Source organism: Pyxicephalus adspersus, chromosome 1 (assembly GCF_032062135.1).
Source record: "Pyxicephalus adspersus chromosome 1, UCB_Pads_2.0, whole genome shotgun sequence".
Classification (NCBI taxonomy): domain Eukaryota; kingdom Metazoa; phylum Chordata; class Amphibia; order Anura; family Pyxicephalidae; genus Pyxicephalus; species Pyxicephalus adspersus.
In genome coordinates, this window is record NC_092858.1 from 2,813,349 (window position 1) to 2,836,458 (window position 23,110).

A 23,110-nucleotide genomic window follows, 5' to 3' on the forward strand; every position below is an offset into this window, starting at 1 on the left:
CATCTGTGATTATACTGGGCTGGAATATATGTTATACAGTATTCTGGGTATATTTGTGTGTAATGTGCAGATTGTGTGTATGTTTAATGTACAGCACTGCCTAATATGTTGGCACTATATAAATCCTGTTTATTAATAATAATAAAAATAATAATAGTAATAATGTTGGTTTGTATGTGTATGTAAGTAATACAATGCTTGGCTTGTATATTTGTGTGTAATGTGCAGATTGTGTGTATATTGGTTTGTATGTTTATGTATGTAATACAATGCTTGGTTTGTATAATTCCCACAGGCCACTGTACACTAGTGCCAGGGCATTTATTACATCTACAGAACAATGACACTGGGGCAATTATTACTCCTACTGAATATGAACACTGGGGCATTTATTACTCCTTCTGAACAATAGTGCCGGTGTATTTTTTTAACCCTACTCTGACAGCAAAGCATTATCTTACCCCTGTTAATACTGAAGCAAAGACATATTTTTTAGCCCTGCTGACCTATGACGCATTCATATTTTTTTTCTTTTCATTGTAGCAGAGATTTTTTTTTACTACATATGTTATTGCAAGAACACTTTATGCTCCCACCCGCCATTTCCAATGTCCATTGGCCACAGCCCAACCCCCAAACACTGAGATGGTCTGGCCCCTTGTGTGTAATGTGCAGATTATGTGTATGTTGGTTTGTATGTTTATGTATGTAATACAATGCTTGGCTTGTATATTTGTGTGTAATGTGCAGATTGTGTGTATGTTGGTTTGTATGTTTATGTATGTAATACAATGCTTGGCTTGTATATTTGTGTGTAATGTGCAGATTGCATGCATGTCTTTAAATGTGGTGCTTCAGTAATAATTCCCACTGGGCACTGAACACTAGTGCCGGGGCATTTATTACCTCTACAGAACAATGACACTGGGTCAATTATTACTCCTACTGAATATGAACACTGGGGCAATTATTACTCCTACTGAACAATAGTGCTGGGGTATTTTTTTAACCCTACTCTGACAGCAAAGCATTATCTTACCCCTATTAATACTGAAGCCAAGACATATTTTTTACCCCTGCTGACCTATGACGCATTCATATTTTTTTTCTTTTCATTGTAGCAGAGATTTTTTTTACTATATATGTTATTGCAAGAACACTTTATGCTCCCACCCGCCATTTCCAATGTCCATTGGCCACAGCCCAACCCCCAAACACTGAGATGGTCTGGCCCCTCTAAAAGTTTGTTTGATTATTATCACCACTTTCCCCACACGATAAATGTAACAATATACAGAAAATATATGTGATGGATGCAGGGTGACAATATTAAATATAAATTCTCCGCTTCTTTTTGGTGCCTTCATTAATCCCAACACCTTCTCTACTCTGGAGTCACTCCGCACCCACTGGAACAATGTGTCCTAAATTATTAGACGGTATACCACACTTCCTAAATATCCTTTCATCGCCATATTTCTTTCCATTTACCAACCTTCCTCCACTTCCTCTCCTGATCCCTCAGCCATCTGACCAGGGAGAAGGACAAGTGTTCTGTTCCCTTTGAATTCCAGCCAGGAGGGCACCGATTCCATTCTTACCCAGAGCCCCAATTTGTCTTGCACGGCCCTGGTCCAACACTTACACAAAGGAACTTTTCAGGGTATTTTTGAAGGTTTTAAAATGCCAATGTATGAAGATCACACAGAAAATAAAGTTGGTGGACAATATAAGTTTGGAATCTTTGGAAGACCTCAACCACTTATTTAATAAAGCATCAGAAAAGTGTAGAGCCGTCCTCATCCAAATAAACACTTAAAAGACAAAAAGCACAAAAAAGGGCACAAAGAAGTAAAATGAACATTTGGAAATGAAACAATATAGCAATTCTTAAACCTGCTGGGGGTCAAACAAAGCTTCTGGAGATGCAAGTCCTCCACCAGGGCATTGCTTCCTTGTTCTGGTCCTTTGATCTCCTTGATCCTTCTCCTATATCTATGGTGCTTCCCATACCTGGGTGGTGGGTCAACGGCAACCACCGTACCAAAACAGGTCAACTGTCTCCCGTCTGCGTTCCTGCTCTTTTATGCTTATGGATAGGGGGCATAATGGTGACACTTATGGTGGCATAATATTGGCACTGGGGTTACATACGGTAATATTAGCACTGACCGGTGCTGAAAGGGTGCATTGCAATTGGCAGGAACCAAACAACCCAGCCAGGGATGGTCCCTGCACAGGACTGTTATCTGGGGAACCGGTGTTAATACAGCTCCGCTGATAAGAGCATGTAGTTCTCATTGCCAACCAAAGCTGAAGCCAAACATTTGCCGAATGTTGCTTGAACCAAACAAAGGCTTGTGGAGTATAAGTGGGGAAACTAGAATAGGGAGAAGAGATCTTACCGAGGAAAAGCAAAGAAGGGCCCATTGACAACGCTTGGCCACACCAACAAGAATGTTTTCCCCCTGTGATTCCTGTGTGAAAATGCTTTCCCCCAATTGAGGGGTCATACACTTTATTTATACTACATACAGTATGGATCATTAAAAAAGAAAAGAAAAAGAAAACATGCCAGAGCCAATCAAGAAGAATATAAAAAAACTAAAATGTAAATGATGCTGTTGTATGGTAAAAAAAAACAGCATTTCTACCGGTATATCGGATATTGGCTACTATGAACATCTGCGTATGCTCACCAATATCTGCGTATGCTCACAAAGATTTACGTATGCTCACACAGATCTGCACATGCCCACAAAGATTCACGTACGCTCACAAAGATCTGCACATGCCCACAAAGATTCACGCATGCTCACAAAGATCTGCGTATGCCCACAAAGATTCACGTATGCTCACAAAGATCTGCGCATGCCCACAAAGATTCACGTATGCTCACAAAGATCTGCACATGCTCACACAGATTCACGTATGCTCACAAAGATCTGCACAGTGCATTACCCACACGTGTACATAAGAATTGTGCACATTCAATGCAATTTTATTCCTTTGTGAGATTTGTGATTAACCAGCAGCATGTAGTTCTCATTGCCAACCAAAGCTGAAGCCAAACATTTGCCGAATGTTGCTTGAACCAAACAAAGGCTTGTGGAGTATAAGTGGGGAAACTAGAATAGGGAGAAGAGATCTTACCGAGGAAAAGCAAAGAAGGGCCCATTGACAACGCTTGGCCACACCAACAAGAATGTTTTCCCCCTGTGATTCCTGTGTGAAAATGCTTTCCCCCAATTGAGGGGTCATACACTTTATTTCAACTACATACAGCATGGATCATTAAAAAAGAAAAGAAAAAGAAAACATGCCAGAGCCAATCAAGAAGAATATAAAAAAACTAAAATGTAACTGATGCTGTTGTATGGTAAAAAAAAAACAGCATTTCTACCGGTATATTGGATATTGGCTACTATGAACATCTGCGTATGCTCACAAAGATGTGCACATGCCCACAAAGATCTGCGCATGCTCACAAAGATCTGCGCATGTTCACAAAGATTCACGTATGCTAGCAAAGATCTGCACAGTGCATTACCCACACGTGTCTTTATGATTGTTTTATGAGGAGCAGGGTGTAGGGCACATGCTTATTTAGATTTTGTAGGATTTATCACTGATATTAAATGAATCCATTGCTTCATCACATTCATGAATTATTCTTCTCATCATAAAGCTTATTATACAGTCAGGGAAAGAAGTAAGGACACCCCTAGCTAAACAAACATTAAATCTTCATTCCAGCAATGCCTATAGGTAAAGGAGATTACTGATACTAACGACACAGCAATTCATTCTTCAAATCTAAGTAGTGAAAATACTGATTTATCACATGGAAAAAGTAGATTTAAATGGACTATATTCCATATTTTACAGGGTCTCGTTTTATTGCCATTTTATTTCTGTCCAGGTTGGTGAAAGCATTCGCAGCTTGTGAACTTTGCTGTGTTTTTTTGCCACCAGTTTGTATGATATATGAAAGAACAATGTTAATGGGAAATGAAGGAGACAGTGGGAATGTATGAGCCAATGGGGAATAAAGGAGCCAATGGGAATTTATGAGCCAACGGGGAATGAATGAGCAAGTGGCAATGTATGAACCGATAGGGAACAAAGTAGCCAGAGGGAATTTATGAGCCAATGAGTAACAAAGACGCCAATTGGAATATATGAGCCAATGGGGAATAAAGGAGTCGAATGGGAATGTATGAGCCAATGGGGAATAAAGGAGCCAATGGGAGTGTATGAGCCAATGGGAATTTATGAGCCAATGGGTAACAAAGAAGCCAATAGGAATGTATGAGCCAATGGGGAATAAAGGAGCCAATGGGAATGTATGAGCCAATGGGGAATGAAAGAGCAAGTGGCAATGTATGAACCAATAGGGAACAAAGGAGCCAGTGGGAATTTATGAGCCAATGGGTAACAATGAAGCCAATAGGAATATATGAGCCAATGGGGAAAAAAGGAGCCTGTGGGAACTTATGAGCCAATAGGAAACAAAGGAGCCAGTGGGAATGTATGAACCAACAGGGAACAAAGGAGCCAATGGTAATGTATGAGCCAATCGGGAATGTAGGAACCAATGGGAATGTATAAGCCAATGGGAAAGGAAGGAGCCAATGGGAATGTACTGTATAAGCTAATGGGAAAAATACAAACCAATGGGAATGTATGAGCCAATGGGAAATGAAAGAGACAGTTGAAATAAATGTGCCAATGGGGAAAACCACAAACAATTAGAATAAAATATGTCTGTTCGTTTCTGCATGGATTTGCTTGGAAAATCTTGAACAAATGCAGGAAATGTCTATTATATTTTCAATAAATAAACCCCCTGTAAAACCTAGGAACAAGAAGGAGGTGATGTAGGAGATCAGTCTTGGGGTGGTGTAGGTGATCACTATGGAGGTGTTGTAGGTTATCGGTATGGGGGTGGTGTGGGTGATCAGTATGGAGGTGGTGTAGGTTATTAGTATGGGGGTAATCGGTATGGAGGCGGTGTTCGTTATCTGTAAGGTGCTCAGTATGGAGGTGATAAGTATGGGGGTGGTGCAGATGCTAAGAATGGGGTTGGTGTAGGTGATTGGTATAGGGGTGATAAGTATGGGGGTGGTATAGGTGATCGATATGAAGGTGATCACTATGGGGGTGGTGTAGGTTATTACTTTGGAGCTGGTCTAAGTGATCAGAATGGGGGTGGTGTAGGTTATCAGTATGGGGGTGGTGTAGGTGATCGGTATGGAGGTGGTGTAGGTGTTCGGTATAGGGGTGGTGTAGGTGATCGGTGTGGGGGGGTGTAGTTGCTCGGTATGGTGATCAGTATAGAGGTGGTGTAGGTGATCAGTGTGGAGGTTGTGTAGGGTATTAGTATAGAGGTGATCGGTATGGGGGTGGTATAGGTGATCGGTGTGGGGGTGGTGTAGTTGCCCAGTATGGAGGTGGTGTAGGTGATTGGTATAGAGGAGGTCTAGGTTATTAGTATGGAGGTGATTGGTGTAGGGGTGGTGTAGGTCTTCAGAATGGGGGTGGAATAGGTGGTCGGTGTGGGGGTGGAGAAGTTGCTCGGTATGGAGGTGATAAGTACGGGGATGGTGTAGATACTAAGAATGGTGGTGGTGTAGGTGATCTGTATGGGGGAGATGTAAGTAATCGGTATGGAGGTGCTGTATGTGATAAGTGGTGTAGGTGATCGGTATAGAGGTGGTGTAGGTCATTAGTGTGGAGGTGGTGTAGTTGCTCGATATGGAGGTGATCGGTGTGGAGGTGGTGTAGTTGCTCGGTATGGCAGTAATCAGTATGGAGGTGATCAGTATGGGAGTGGTGTAGGTTATTAGTATGGGGGTGATCGGTGTGGAGGTGGTGTGGGTTTTATAAGGGTTAGTTGCCCCCAGATTTCCACCTCATTGCAGAAATCTCCTCTCACTTCCTGTTGTGTCTTCAGGACAGGACGTCAGCTGAAATCTCCTCACACAACAGTTTGGCTTTAACCCTTCCCTCTTCTAAGCTCTTCCTGATGGCATTGGAGGGGGAGGCTCAGACAGGTAGGTACACGGCACACAGGTAGGTACGCGGCACTGACGGTGAGTGGAGAGGACTCAGCCAGCATGGCCCCGGTCTCGGCTCCCTGCTGGGTCCCGCAATCAGCAGCCAAACACTCGCTTAGCAAACACATTTAGCCGCTTAATGGAGAAATTGGCACCTGGGGCCGCTGTGTAATCCGCCCGTTTATCTCCCTCATTATGGCCTCTCGCTGGCTCCACAAAAGCTTTTTATTTAATCATTCCAGCCGAGGACACCGCGTGTTTGTCTGCCCACCCGCCACGCGCCACTTCCCCTGGCCCCGCCGTGATGTCACACTCCATTGCTTCACCACATCGCCCTGCCAATTCATTTCCGATAAGGAAACAGCGGGCGCTTTATCTGCAATTACCCTTGAAATTAATAGATTGGAGGGGGGTCCGTTCCAGGTACTCAGCTTTGCCAGAAAAACAGAAACCCCCCAATCTGCTGTTTGGGCCGGATATCTGCCACATAAGGTGGTGATGGTGGCTGCTGATTGGCTGTATTCATTCAGAGCTGGGATTGGGGTGAATTTGGGGGGCTGCACCCCGCTTCTACAAGCCCTGATTTACAGGGGACACTTGTTCGGGTGACAACTGATCTCCTGCACTTTGTAGAGATTTCCTCTCACTTCCTGTTGTGTCCACAGACTGAAGGTGAAGGGAAATCTCCCCGAAGATGATGTGTTGTTAGCGCCACCTATGTGTTAGTTGGGTCTATTTCTGGGCCATCTTGATTGGTGGGGTCGGGATAACATGGCCCCCCTTCATTGGAGCTCGTTCTGGCATTGAGGTATGACAGGTCCACTTTAATGATCATTATATATGCCTTTCCCCATTGTCCTCCATCCTAATCCTCACGGGACGGAGCTGGCACAGCGCCCTCTCCAGGGAGCTACAGGAATCTCACATAAATTCTTCTCACATCCTTTCAGAAATCCCAGAAATTCCCACGTAGACCCCAACATTCCTGGCAGGAATTCCACAGCAATAAATCTCTTCCAGGCCTCTTCCTTTCATCTCCGGTGTCTCTAATTATTATCATAATGACATACAGCGCCCATGGCTGGAAAGAAGTGGGAAATCTTTGTGTGATTGCGGTCGTAGCATCGGCTATTGTTATTATAATTATTATTATTAATATTAATAAACAGGATTTATATAGCTCGAACATATTACATTAAATATTTTATATATCAGGTGTAGAATGTTGAGTGGTAGAGTTACCCCTCAGGCTATTTATTACCCCCTCACGGTGCTATAATTATTCAGAAATCACCCAGAATTCCTATTTACTTCCTAGACTGCACCTACATTCAGAAGCCCCTCCTCCTCTAGGTCTCCCCCTAGTGGTGGGCAGTAAATCCTGCATTCCTGACCATTATATCCAATGTCTTTAATTTTTGAAGGCAGGATTGTACATGAGGCGGTGCAGATCCGGGCAGTCCTATCAAACACAAGAGATCATATGAGGGTCCAGACTGCAGGTATCTCCTTTTCTCTGGGGTTTTGGCAAACACAAGCTGTGTTTTTTTTTATTTCCAGTCTCCATTTATATACAAAATAATAGCTGCTTTGAAAGGGTGACAACGCTCTCTGCCTGTCTCATGACTGTGCCTGTGGGTTGTCACCCAATTACAGGGGCTTCTATTGCATGCCGGACTGCACAGGCATGGTCCGCCATTGCCAGTATGCCGGTCCTGACAGATGATGTCCTGGCTGCATTGGGGACAGCGCATATAGACAGGAAGTGCCTTTCCTAAATGTATCAGAGGGCTGGGATTGATCACTACTGACCAATCGTGTCCTGGCCAGCAATGGTAGTTTTCATACCCAGTGACAGGTTCTCTTTAGTCCAGCCATGGCTACTTACCACCCCACCTGGTGGGCAGGTGAATAGCAGGGCAAACCAATATCTGAATTATGCTCATCCTAATTTCCTAAATATTTTGTGTCACATGTTTGGCATTGGAGGGGTTTTAGGAGCCTCCTAGGACACGATTGGTCAGTAGTGATCAATCCCAGCCCTCTGATCGGTGGAGTAACCCCTCTGCAGAAGATGAATGGGGGGGGGGGGGGGGGGGGGGGGGGTCAGGGATGGAGGGCTGGCAGCCTGGAAGGTATCTGCACCTCATCCCTCATGGGAAATGTTTATGCAGCAGTGTAAATCTTCCATGGTGGTGGACAGACTAGGCTGAGATTTCACACTCTGGAAAGTTGTTATCGCAGCTCTCCATCAGCAGATCACTGCCAAAACTTCTCTGGCTGCTTGCAGGAATCTGAGTCTGGGGAAATGTGTGACTACTGATGGAGAGAATTCTTTCCACACCAGCATGGGGACATCATAACACAGCCTGGGGCTTCTGTATGTGGCCACCAGGGGGCAGATAGGTGACTCTGGAGGACTCACCTCTGATAATCCATGGCTGCATTCATTGAGAACAGTGTGCGGTCTCTGGCACTAGAGGTAATTACCGCCAGTGCTCCGGGAATCGCACACTCTTGTCAATGAATGCAGCAACAGCTGCAATCATTGAGAAGATGTTTGGCAAAGGAGAATCTCCTGTCATTGTAATATAAGTATCTCTTACAAATGATACATAAGTTACAGATACAAATGTATAATTTGTAAGAGATACTTATATTACAATGACAGGAGATTCTCCTTTGCCAAGCATCTTCTCAATGATTGCAGCCGTTGCTGCAGATACCTTCCAAATTTTTTACAAATATTCTCAGTTTCCTTTTTAAACATTTTCCAAATTTTATAACATTTCCAATATTTCCCTCCCGATCTGCACAAATGGAAGCACATTCATAGCTGTGTGATATCATTGGGGCCCCTTCACACACATTGATTTCTGGAGGTCCTAATTATGAATTGTCCTCTATAGAGCATTTTGTGGTGGGCCTTCTAAAGCTGGCCATCCCTGACAATTCATTGTTATTTTTTATTTATGTACAAAGCCTATTGTCATTACATTACCTGTCCACCGGGGGAGCTCACAATCCAATGTCTCTACCATAGTCTCATCATTAACACCGTCTAAGGGTAGTTTTGAGGGGAAGCCAATTCCCCTAACTGCATGTTTTTGGAATGTGGGAGGAAACCTGGAGAATTTACAAACTCCATGCAGATGGTGTCCTTGCCAAGTTTTGAACCTGGGACCTAGGGATGCGAAGGCAAGTGATAGGTTTAATATAATGTGTACCAATGGAAGTCAGCCGGCAGAAACACAATCTGGATTGAGGATTGAAGATGCCAAATTCTGTACTGGACCAGAATAGAGTTCCAATATTCAGCTTTATTGGTTTCCATGGTCAGGATATAATTTTTATTACACAGTATTTAAATAGCGCCTACATATTACGCAGCGCTGTACATTAAATAGGGAGATGACTTTGCCTGGGAATGCAGAATCTACCAGATATCGCATAATTGCCCAACAGAACTGTCCATGTAAAGGTTCCCATTTGTTAGAAATATACAGAAAGAGGCAGGTAGGTGATCAGTGATTGGAAAGTTTTCATCCATCCAAGAACTGCGACCTCCAAACACAGAATAGGTGTCCATTGGGAGGTCCTGTCACCCTCACCTTGGTGCTATGGGCTAAAGATGGATGTGGGGTGAGTATGTAACTCCTATAAAGGGATGAGCAAGCAAATTATTTAAATTTGGTTCCATGCCGAATTGGGCCGTTCTCCCTTACCAAACATGTAGGTGAGAATGGCCTTTGTAAATTTTGCCGGCGAGACTAAATGTTTGGGACCTGCAAGACCAATCAGGGGAGCAGCGCTGTCAGCTCCGCTCCAGATTGCTCTTGCAGCCCATTACTAGTTGTATCTGTTCTTGGATAGAGTTTCTCCATCCAGGAACACAGTGTGAGTCTCGCTGGCTGCTCATAAATGAATGCAGCGTGGGAAAAATCCTCTGATTTTTCCCACGGCCGTGCCTATTCATAAAAGCAAGCCGCATGACTCGGGACTCTGAGAGGAGGAGTATTGCAGCTGCATTTGAATGGAGCCGTGAGAATCCTCCTCTCAGTGACCTTGAACCCCAGAACCCCGGTGCTCCAAATGCATAAGTGCTATCCACCGATCCCTGGGCACTACAGGTTAGAATGAGGGCTTGTCCCACCGCTGTATTTATGAATGCAGCCCTGATAATCCTCCTATAGTGATTTCCCATGGTTTCACAAAATTTCCCCTTCGCAACTTCGAGGAAATTTTTGCAAGAATGCCAGAGGCATTCTCCCTCATCCCGACTCCTGTATAGCACTCAATGTTGGGTGAAACGTGTCAGTGAAAGGTGCCGTCCTGACCATATGGATCAATAAAGCTGATTGAGAATGATGGATATTGGTGTATGGTGGAGTTTTTTTTATAACTTACCTGGATAAGCTCCTGAATGAGGGTTGTAGTGTCATCACCCATCCTATGGGAGGCTCATTTCATAAACAAGCCATAATAAGGGTATTTGTTGGATATTCTGAGGGTTTGTGAGCGATGATCAGGAAATAATGAATGTTGATCTTCCATATGCTGCTATTTATGGGCATTTGGTAACACTGTGGACTTGCTGGAGTCATCAATTAGCTCTGGGTGTATATCGCCTGGACCATACCATGATCCTGACCATTGCAGTGACTTTTGGGTGCCATGGTGCATAGGTGGATACCTCTCATGCATTTGGAGCACCGGGGTTCCAGGGTTCAAGCTTGGCCAGGGCACTCTCTGGGCACTCCCAAAAACATTCAGGTAGGTTACCTGGCCTCAAGGCTGTGTTAATGACAAATGGTTGACATGACTATGGGCTGCGTACAGTGCTGCGTTATAGGTTGGTGCTATATAAATACAAGATAACAATAGTTTGCCTTTTTACTTCCACCCTGTGCTCAAACCAACAGATTCACCCCCATGCTTCACAGTTGGGGTGGTGTGATAATTTTCATACAGATTGTTTTTTTCATCTCATCTTCCCCAGCCTCTCCACAAATCGTTTTCTATGGGTAAGGTAACAACTGAACCTAAAGGATAAATTTATACTTAATGTACCCCCAACTTCCACATTGATGTGCCCGATGTTAAAAAACAAATCCAGAAGAACGCAGGGCACCTCGTGGGCGGGCACTCCAGTCCATTCCAAGAGATTTCTCCTGCTTTGCATTCCATGGGCCTCTACCTGTACTGGGGGTGATGTGACCGTTCCCTTGGTGCTTTGACCAGAAGTTAGGGGGTGGGGTAAGTAGGAATGTAACCTTCTCCTATACAGGTACACATTTTTACCTGCATATACAGGGTGCGAGGGGCTGTAAATGTGGGACCTCCCAAAGGATTCTTCCTAACCAATCCTCTCCTGGAGTGCCGCCATTGTTGCTTGCTTTGTGACCCGTGATTATTATTATGTGATATCCTACATTTAATTTCTTTCTTTATAAATTTAAAATATGAATGATGGGCAACCTCACCTTCATCCCTGGCGGCCAACCATCTGTAGGTGACCACAGCGCCCCCCAGCCTCTGCAACATTATCAGCTGATGCATCTCTGTTGTCACCAGCCGGTGAAGGGTGCGTAACAGGAACCTCACTGCCAAGGTCAGAGCAGGCGCTTGATAGGTGCAGAAGGCCGCGCGCTGTGCCGTGGGTGGTGCAGCTCAGTGTAAGCTTTGAATTGTGTGCTCTGGAGGATCACTGACCTCGCTAGGAGCAGCAGGTGGCCATCATGTTTAATCTTTTCTCTGCCTGCAATACAAGGACAGCGAGGAGCAGGGACAATAGCTGCCGGCTCTGCTGGGTATTAATACGCATGGAGGAGCACCAGTCTCATTATATACATATCAGAAGACATTCCCCATTTACCAGACTTAAAGGGACAGTCCCTCTGATTAATGGATAGTTCTTACCTGCTTCTGAGCTGGACATATTTAGACAGGAAGTGCTGAGTGGGATGGTCTAAAAGGCAACACATCCCAGGTATGTCAATTACAGATGGCATCTGGTGGACTGAATTCTCTATTTTGTGACAACTCCCTACCCTCATTGTCTTAGACCACACCCACCTGGGAATTTTAGGCGTGTCCACCCACCAGCTCTTCCTGTCCTTATATTGACCTCTCACAACCCTTTATGCTCCCAATTCATTGGGGTAGAAAGCAGGCACCACCTGGGTAGAAAAGCCCGTCATCTGCCAGTGTGCTACAGGAGGGACCTTCACTCTCTTTCCAGTGGTCTCTCTGCAGAGGTCCAACCTTTATCTCTACAATCAGGAAGCCTGGTGCTTACTGCTGGTTGGAGGGCTGTGGTACAGTGGGTCAGACCGCTGCTGCCAACACAAGGGGTAAAACTCCATACTTCAGCATACTGGCAGGGGAGAGGCTTCTCTACCCCAGATGTGGCTGTTTTCTACACTTTGATGCACATGAGAACGAACGTTCAACTGGGCAGGATTCAAAAGGCAGAGGGTCAGAATCCTCCTTCTTGTGTGCCTCAAAACTCTAACAGTGTCATGTTTCAGGTTGGATCAATATTGTACACTTAGAAAATGAAGTTTTTGCTGTGTAGGGTTAGGCAGGCCCTCGGATCTCTGCGGAGAGGCAGCTGCCATGGTGACTGCTGGAACTGACAGAGCAGAGGGAGATGAATTCGGGCGATGGAGTCAAGCATGAGCTGTAGCAGACTCCGGCCCAGAATTGCGATATCTGGGGAAATATTGCTGCAATAAAACCTCTTCCACCATCAATAATTCATCATCACCACTTGTGAAATATTTATTGCTCACGTTAGTGGGAAACGAGCAACTAACCAGAGTACAGAGCGGCCCCATCGCTCACAAGTGTCCTATTTACAACACAACCAATCGTGACAACAGTGAGCAGGGGGCCACTCCCAGAATTCATTGCACCTGTCCCGGGGGGCGGAGCAGCTCTTCGGACCCCTGACTGGACAGAACACACAAAGTTCCATTGTTCTGTAGAGGAACATTTCTATAATGTGCACCTACAAAGTGACCGGGGGGATGGGAGCGGCCAATATTCCATACAGACAGTCCTGATCTTCTCCGAGCTCCTGAGTCCTCACAACTTATGGAAATTTCCATCTGACTGACGGAATAATTATTATTCCTGATACATTGTAACAAACCCGGCTGTTTTTGAAAGTCTTGTGAATGTTTTTTTAATATTTTACATTTGGCACCCAGAAGATGAAGCGTCCTATATACAAAGCAAAATGGGAACACCGCCATAGACGGACGCCATATTGCATGGCTCTGCGATGACTCCAGTATATAATAACAAAACACTGAAGGGGGAGAGGGCCATATGGACTCTCAGGGGCCCATGCAGTCAGTCTGGTGGATTAAAGAATCGGACGTGGAGGCTGATTGGACAAGCAGAGAGTTGGTGATGCGTTAAGGCTTTGGGGGCAATTCCTGGTCCAATCAGTGCGTCCAACGCTTACATTTCCCCGCCCATTTCTTGGCCCCACATTTCTGTCCTGGTCCCATTATCTGGGCCCCCTGTTCTCAGGGAGGGCCCAGACTACTGACAGTGGTGTAGCTAAATTTGGAAAGAGAAGCCCCGGTGGCTATGATGTCCTCCTCCGGTTCTCGAAAACGCCGGCATGGTTTGATGCAGCCCGAAAAAGTTGCCAGGAAGGCTTTGCGGAAACGTTTGTTCATGAAGCAGTAGATGATGGGGTTGACGCAGGCCGAGGTGTAAGACAGGAGGTGGATGAATGAGATGGGGGCCCCGGACAGCATGTTGAACGCAGACTCCTCGTCGAAAGCCTTCCAGGTGTTGGCCACGTAAATGGGCATCCAGCAGATGAAGAACATGGCCACGATGACAATCAGCATGCGGATGACCCTCTTCTTGGCCATGAGTTTGGCTTCGGAATTATTGACCCGGGCTCGGTCTATCTTGCTGCAGGCGCTGGGGGTCAACGTAGACATCTCCATGGTGTTACGCCGTTTGTTCACCTGGATGTAACAGCCGTCACTATCGTCGCAGTTGGTTGCTCCGACAGTCACTCCGTTTTTATGAGCTAAACATGAAGAAAAAATTAAAATTATAATTAAAGCTTTCTTTGTATCTGCACAGGGAGGGGTAGATTTATTACCCCCGGGGTGGGGGGAGGTGGTTGATATATAATGTGTGCAACATTTCCAATCCATAGAAAATAAATCCCATAGTAAATTTATACAAAGCTGTGATGGCCTTGATAGCACCCAGCCTCGTGTCTCTGGATTGGTGGAAATGTGAATTGTGAATGGGCCCCGGTGCATTGCCCCCCCCCCCCCCCCACTTATATGATGTTGCACTGATATGATGTTACACTGATTTGATGTTACACTTATATGATGTTGCACTGATATGATATCACACCTATATGATGTTACACTGATATGATGTTACACTGATATGATATTACATATATATGATGTTGCACTGATATGATATTACACATATATGATGTTGCACTGATATGATGTTACACTGATATAATGTTACACTGATATGATGTTGCACTGATATGATGTTACACTTATATGATGTTGCACTTATATGATGTTACACTGATATGATATTACACTGATATGATGTTGCACTGATACATTGTTACAAGGATCAGTCTGTTGCTAATAAAAAATAGCTATTTAAAATCCTGCAGCGTCAACCCATCTGCTGCATCTTTGTAACATTATACGGTGGAAGGTTTCCCGGTGGTGGCCATGGCATCGCAGGGTGAAATGCCCAGTGCCAGGTGAAGGTGAACAGAGGAGGCCGGATTGGGGATTCGGGATATACAGCATCCTTTACTATGAGAATTCACAATATAACAATGTATCAGGGTGTAAACATCATTATCACCCCCAGAAATACAGAGAATGGTAATCATGTGACCAACAACTGGCAAATGACAAAGACGGGGACAAATTCAACCAATCCTATTGGCTGGAGGGATTTAGGTTAGAGGTGCTGGGTTCTTTCTCTGGATTGGTTAAAGTGTAAGTCAGCCTTATTAATAAACTTCTCTTAATAATATACAATTTAAGTGTTTTGTTATATTCACACTCCAAGACTTTTCTAGAGCTGCCTCGACTCTCTGGAATCGTCTCCTCGTCCTATTCGGCTTGTTCCTACTTTCTGTTAATTTAAAAGATCCCTCAAATCCAACGCTTCAACCTCACCTACCCGTCTTCTTCTGTCTCCTAAACCCTCACTACTTCCCACCATTCCATATCCCTATCCTATTGTGTGATACTTCCCCCACCTCCTAGATTGTAAGCTCTTCGCGTCAGGGTCCTCTCCTCCTCCTGTGTCACTGTCTGTATCTGTCTGTCATTTCATACCCTATCTAATGTACTGCGCTGCATAATATGTTGGCGCTATATAAATCCTGTAAAATTCTAATAATGTTCAACCAGTCATGAAATATATTCAAAGCTGTCCCGTGTGCCCTGCAATGTTCACCCCAGTAAATGTTCACCCCAGAGATGATGGCAGGGGAATGTGTTCTGTAGTCCTAGCACACTCTGGGGTGACAACATTACTCCCTTGTAGATACACAGCGTGGAAGTGTTGCCACCCCAGGACAGGAAGTGTCATCTGTAGGATCATTGGGACAAAATTAAGGAACAAGTTCTCTCTCTCAGTATGTATATACTCTATATATAAGGATTAGTAAGCTTTAAATATGACATTTCACAGGTTCTTTGGCTTCCAGTTGTTGTGATGCCTTTAGGAAGCTATATACAGCACCTTGCCTGCCTCTCCTACCAGCCATGATCTGCATGCAGTGTATGAAGCATAAGGCCCCAGTGATGATATCACTAACATAAGGTCATTATATGAGGTGGCAATTCTGGTATTGGGATTGTCTGCTCTTGTAGTATTACGGATCTACAGCGAACAGAACCAGCTCTGACATTGATATCCATGAGTTACCTTTGGCTTCTTTGTTCAGGTCCATCTCAAACTGGATCCCTCTGTACAGCTCATGAGAGATGAGTCCATAGGCCACGATCATGACAACGCCAGGGATAAAGAACAGCATGGTCAGGAGGATGACATACCTGGAGGGGAAATATAGCAGAAGATTCTTCAATTTACAGGACAGCCAATCACAAGCCTTAAAGCTCCAGGCAGGAACATTGATCCAAATCTCTATTGATTACTACAGATTTAAATGCAAGCAGTATAGCTGGGATGGAGGAGAGAGAAGCAGCACGGGAAGCCAATCATGTGTAGTAGCAAGGAATATTCTGATAGGAGAGCAGTGTGAAAGGTAGATACGCTCATCTCTTGTGCAGACACCCAATGACCCCTTAGACTTCCAAATGCCGCCATATTGGATGTGATTTCAGCAGCCCCTATAGACTTACATGTCACTCATATGACATTCTTCAGTATTCACTCTTTCTCTGGCAGCTTTAAAAACTGTTATGAAGGCGGATACTGGTGGTAATTCAGGGGAGCTGGGCCAGCACACACAGTAATTAGGTGCATCCAGAACAACATAAGATTAAAGGATACAATGAATGAGGGAGTGGAGGACTCTTTTCGGGGTGGTCAGCATGTTCAGAGACATTTCAAGTTGTAGAAAGTGAAAAAAAAAGAATCTAGAATATTTCATGTATCTGTGTTTTTACCAGTGATGGTTTTAGTGACAGGATCTCTTTAGAATGGCCCTAGCCAACACTAGAATATCCCTGAGAATCTCACTGCTGATATTTTATAGGGTAGATATTTGTAATAATGAAGAAGAGGGATGGAGGAGATCAGGGGAAACAACAAGGACCAGGAAAGTTTTATAGCAGCAAAGTCTTCAGGATGCAGAGACATAATCTCTGATTTATTAAAGTGCTCCAAGGCTGGAGAGGATATCAGTGAAGCTGGGTGATCCAGGAAACCTGGAATGGCTTTATTAAAATTAATTTGCTACTTGTTAGCGACCTGGCGGTGTTCCCGAGTGTGGCTCAGCGTAAAAAAAAAACATGCTGAAAGTGGTAACCCCGAGCCACACTGGGGGTAGCTAAAAAAATAAATAAAAAAAAAAACATTTACCTGGTCCCCTCCCAACCTCCGGCCGCGTCCTCTGATCTGTCCCCCGGCGAGTACACTGACGTTCCCTGAGAGTTCCTATTTACGTGGGTGCGTGCAGGAGGCACAGCAGGAAATTCCAATTTGGCATAAAAATACTGACATAATTAGATCGCCAAAGAGGTTAGCAAGTGTTGGACTTGGACCTGGACCAGACCTAGACCAGATCCATTGCAGGTTTACTGGATTACCCAGCTTCACTGATGAAAGTGTAACCATAAGGTCATCAATTCCTTTGTTTTCAGACAGCTGAAGATTGGCAAACCATTTAGGCAGATCAGTCTTCTCCTGCAGGTAATGACCATGAATGTCCCTTCCTATCATCGGCCCTTCTAATATTCCTTCTTCTTTTTCTTGGTTCTCCATGGCTGACTCTTCCACCAGCAGCTTCCTGGGTGGCAGAGACTTTCCGATGCCTGGCATTATAGATATCTATGCAAGGATGAAACTTCTCATCCTCACATTGACTGCAATACACACCTTGTACTCACACTGTCTGCGCTGCACCCCCTCAGTGGATATTAATGGCAGGATCACAGCAATAACTCTTCCAGGCTTACACAAGGAGCATGCAGGTTGTAGCTGAGCCCCTGGACATTTACCTCGCCATTTCCCCTGTCTGTGTTTACTAATTGCTGCTTATCATTCAGTAGAGGTGCTGATGTCCTTGTCCCAACCGCATTCCCTGACCCGCCGTCCTCATACCACAGGCCAATGAGTTCACAATTACTGAAGTGCAGCTTATCCCAGAAGTAAGAAGTAAAACAATGAAAGTTTATTTACTATTCACAGTACAATAGCAAACGCCCAGCCGTCAGTATGAATCATTTACCAAATCATAATGTAAATACAGAGCTGTACAGAGAACACTGAGACGGCCACACCAGGGTTCTAACATATACTGCAGCGCTGTACAGAGAACAATGAGACGGCCACACCAGCTTACACTCTATACACACAATATTATTATATAGATATAGCTCTGGCATATACCGTAGTGCTGTACAGGGAAGACTGAGCCAGTCCCATCAGTCTCTGTACAGAGGAGCTGACACTCTAATGTCCCCCACAGTCACACACTATTATTATACATTTATATAGCTCTGACAGTGCTGTACAGAGAACACTGAGCCCCTCCCATCAGTCTCTGTACAGAGGAGCTGACACTCTAATGTCCCCCCCAGTCACACACTATTATTATACATTTATATAGCTCTGACATATACCATAGTGCTGTACAGAGAACACTGAGCCCCTCCTATCAGTGTCTGTACAGAGGAGCTGACACTCTAATGTCCCCCACAGTCACACACTATTAATATACAGTGTGCAGATTGCCTCTGTACACATTATGACCATGAGGATAACTACGGTGCCAGGCAGCAGAAGTTTATATACAGAATTGTGTGTGGAATATCTTACCATGCTTGCTGAACCTGGAGATTGGGCCACTTTAGTCGGCACTGGTATCCCAGGATGTTCTCCTTCATGGGGAAAGTGATCAGCTTCTGGTAGACCAGATATGGGATCATGATGATAATGGAAAGGATCCAGGTGGCAGCGATCACCTTGTAGGCATGTGAGCGGGTCTGCCAGACACGGGACTGCAGGGGATTGCAGATGGCACTATAGCGCTCAATAGCAATGGCCACCAGGTTGAAAGTAGAAACACTGACGGAGATTCCTGCAGACAGAAAAAAGGAAAAAACTGATCAGTGAATGAGACAGTTCTACAAATACACAGTAAGGGGAGCCGTAGTTTCAATAGAACTGCCCCCTCCCCATATAAGTCAATGAGAATGGAAAAGTAGGTGAAAGAAAAGTCAGAAAGAGGTCACCTGTAGATTATAGGAGGTCACCAGTAGGTACATAGAAGCATCCTAAACTTATCCCAAATGCAGACTAAATGGATTTTAAAGTTGCCGTATGTCCCCATCTACACAACCCTCACACTAATAGCCAATAATTCAGATCAAACCCATTTCACTCAGGTGGTCAGACATCCATGCAGAAGAATTGTAGACAATGGTGCCTTGTGGTCACAGTTTGGTGAAGACCCTTTTCTGTTCCCCCATGACTGTGCCCCGGGGGACAAAGCAAGCTCCATAAGGACATGGGGTTACCAGTTTGGTGTGGAGGAACGCAAGTGTCCTGCACAGAGCCCTGACCTCAACCCAACTGATCACCTTTGGGATGAATTAGACCCTCACAAATTCCACAATTGTGTAGACAGCTTTCCCAATCGAATTGGGGCAGTTAAAACCACATAGGGGGTGGTGGCAGCTCCATGGTTTTGGAATTTCCAAGGAGCTAAGTGTGAAGGAAAGGGTGTCCACAATCTCTTGACCAGTGATGGAGATTACTTCTCACCCATGAAGTAGGCAGCCGTCTTGCAAATGGCCTCTCCAAAGATGAAGTTGCCCATTAGGTTGGGGATGAGGGTAAAGGGCATACACAGGAGGGCTACCATGATGTCACTGATGGCCAGGGAGAGCAGGAAGGAGTTGGTGATGGTGCGCAGGCGTTTGTTCATAACCAGAACAATGATGATGAGCGTATTTCCGAAAACGCTGAGAAGGAAGATAATGCAGTAGAGGAGGATCCGCACCCAATTAAGATCTGAAAAAAACAAAATAATTTTTGTAATTAGAAAATTGATAAAGATTGGGGAGCATCATTTACCCATTGTGCAACTTTTAGGTGGTGAAGGGGAGTACGGTGATCTCTGGTAACAAATCCCTGGAAGTGTTGCATGCACAATTTATTTCATTTGAATTCACAGAACTATAAAAGTATATATCTGATTCTATATCTGTCATACTTACATGTTCAAATAAAAGCAAAGTACCGTACAACCCTATTGGTTCACACTTCTGACATGCTCAGTCTTTATTTTTTATAGTAGATTTACAAGGAAAAATGAAAACTATGCAAGCAGCTGCTCTGTCATGGTGGTCGCGCATAGGCCAGCCAATATAAAGGAAATCACATTGCTCTAATAAGATTCCAACACCTTTATCCTCCAAAGCCGATCTACAGACACCGCGACACCCAACCACCCCCCATCCCCTGCACGTTTTATAGACTTTTCCCCGCCAGTGTTACACCTTTAATAGGCCTTGTAAATCAGAATGTTGTGAAGCACGGGAAGAGCCAAGAGAGGAGAACTATTCACCTCTTTTATGTGGAACAATTTCACAGCTCATTAGAAGCCACGGATCTTCCAGGGAGAGAAGCTGGCTGTGTTCATGTCATCAGAAAATGTCTGAGAGGACTTTCAATCTTATACAGACAGGGACAATTTTCTGCCCGTGTTAAGTGGGTCTGTCAGTAATGTTACAATTCTGCATGGTTACATTTCTAATATTTCACAATAAAAATACAAAATCTGACTGGTTTATTAAAAAGTCACCCTGGAGCTGAAGGACTTGTTCAGGCCTGAAGTTTTTTTAAGCGTTTTTGAGCAGGCTTCCAAAAAAACAGTTAACATGACCAAATAGGTCGGTTCATTATCCTTCATTCGACAGGCAAAATTTCCATACGGTTTTCAGGGACAACTGAAGTAGTGCCTGGGGCAGTTTGCCACCTCTACCACCTTCATAGACTTAAATGGGAAGTGTTTACCGACAGATGGTAAAGCAGTTGAAAAACCTGACCAACGGCAGGGCAATTTTCAAGATTAAGACCTGGTCAAAATGTAATTAAGATACAAAATAGATGAAGATGTTTTCCTTAAGATCATGCGGTGTAAAAGCTGGCCATTGGGCAGTTTTAATGAGCAAGGATAGACCAAAATTTATTTAAGACACAAGGCACAGGCAGGTGTTTTCCTTTAAGAATTGGGAAAATACAGAGGGTAAAGCAGTGAATAAACCTGACTAACAGCAAGGCAATTGAGATGATTACGACTAGGGTAAAATGTATATGAGACACATGCAGATGGTCTCCTATAAGAATAGGAAGAGTGAAGATGATAATGCAGTGTAAAATCCTGGCAAGTGGCAGGGCAATTCTAATGAGCAAGACACAGGCAGGTATTCCCTTTTAACAATTGGCACACTGTATTTGGAAAAGCAGTAAAAAAAAAAAACCAGACTAATGGTAAAGAAGTTCTAACACATAAGAATTAGCCAAAATGTTTTAAAGACACAAGGTAGAAACAAATGTTTTCCTTTAAGATTTGGGAAACTACAGATGGTAAAGCAGTAAAAAAATCCTGACCAACAGCAGGGCAATTTTGAAGATTAAGACTAGGCCAAAATGTACTATATTAGAGACACACAGCACATTCAGATGTTCTACTTTAAGAATTCAAAGAGTGAAGATGATAATGCAGTGTAAAAATCTGGCCAGTGGCAGTGCAGTTCTAATGAGCAAGCTTAGGCCAAAATGTATTACAGGCATGAGTCAGAGTCATGTGTTTTCCTTTAAGAATTAGGACATTGCAGGTGGCAAAACAGTCAAAAAGCGGACCAATATCAGGCAAATTTAATAGGAAGACCTAAGCCAAAATGTTTCAGAGACACAAGGCATGGACAAGTTTTTCCTTTAAAAATTGGGAGATTGCATGTGATAATGCAGTGTAAAAACCTTTCCAGAGGTGGGCCAGTTTCTAATGACCAAAACTAGACCACATTGTATTAAAGACACAAGGCACAGGCAGGTGTTTTCCTTTAAGGGACACTGCAGGTGGTAAAACAGTCAAAAAGCGGACCAATATCAGGCAAATTTAATAGGAAGGCCTAGGCCAAAATGTTTCAGAGACACAAGGCATGGACAAGTTTTTCCTTTCCAAGGCACAGGCAGGTGTTTTCCTTTAAGGGACACTGCAGGTGGCAGTTAAAAAATACTTAACCAGTGCTAGTGGCAGACCCCTTCTCATACAACCACAGCCTTGTAAACAAGTGAATGCTGCCGGGTAAATTCTGTCATCATCTTACAAGCAGCTGTGCGGACATGCAGAGTCTTCATGCATATTGATGAGATAGGAATTGAGTTGAGGGCTCACAATGTTTGGAAGTGGGATGAAAATCATGCTACTGTCTGCAGCAAAGTGTAACTGAGGGTCTGAACAAGAAACTGGCAGGATCAACAATACTGCTGAATAAACTCTGGAATCTTGAAATAAAGATTGAATAACTTCCAATAGAATTCCCTTTTAAGAGACTGCAGAATATAAAAATTGTAAAATTGGTCAGCGGCGGGCCAGTCCTCATTCTCAAGCAGAATAGTCCCCACTGTATATGTCTAGCATATATTTTTACTATAGGTTTTTTTTTAAAAGGGGATTCAGTGAATTTGACTGATATAATGCAAGGTGATTTAGATACACACTTTTATTTTAACAAGTCGTGAAAAAAGGTGGCTCCATAAACAGTGAGCATCACCTTAAAAAAAAGATCCTATTAATATAAAATAAAAACCATCATAATCTAAAGAATTACAAAACACAAAATACCTCTCCGGAGCAAATAGCTACATTGTAAAGGAAAGTCTAGCTGCAAAAATCCAATGGTTGCTCTTTGCCTTCTTTTTATAGTAAGGGGTCCCACAAAACTGCTTATAAATTTTTACTGGATTTGCTAAAATATGTAAAATCTGAACCTCAGCTGTGGCTGTGGATTGGCAGAATACCTAGGGTTAGTAAAGTAACGGCGGTGGAGGGCAGATTAAGGGGATGCCCCACAGTTCATGTTGTGATTGCTCTTTCATAACACAGACTGGCTGCACTCTGCTGGGTGACTTGGAATGACTCTGTGATTGTTATCATACATTATTATTATTTCCTATAACTGACTGCTGCATGGTGCCAGCACAGAAATCTCACCATAGCTGCCAACTTCCTGAAATGAGAGGCATGTAGAAAGTCTCATACAGATGCCCTTGAAGTCAGCACCTGTTGCACCTTGTGGATCCAACGAAACAGCGAGGGT

The 23,110-nt window shown here is 44.0% G+C and overlaps 1 protein-coding gene across 1 annotated transcript in view; it reads right to left on the minus strand.

Annotated features, from left to right (window-relative positions):
* Window positions 1-12,826: 12,826 nt before the first annotated feature.
* LOC140323355 (cholecystokinin receptor-like) overlaps window positions 12,827-23,110 on the minus strand; it is a 31,225-nt gene continuing 20,941 nt past the window's right edge. The window contains exons 2-5 of the mRNA XM_072400347.1: window positions 19,548-19,796; window positions 18,600-18,861; window positions 16,023-16,150; window positions 12,827-14,118 (exon numbers count right to left, since the gene is read on the minus strand). Coding sequence (XP_072256448.1) covers window positions 13,598-14,118; window positions 16,023-16,150; window positions 18,600-18,861; window positions 19,548-19,796 — 1,160 coding nt within the window. The 3' untranslated portion in view covers window positions 12,827-13,597. The remainder of the gene's footprint in view (window positions 14,119-16,022; window positions 16,151-18,599; window positions 18,862-19,547; window positions 19,797-23,110) is intronic.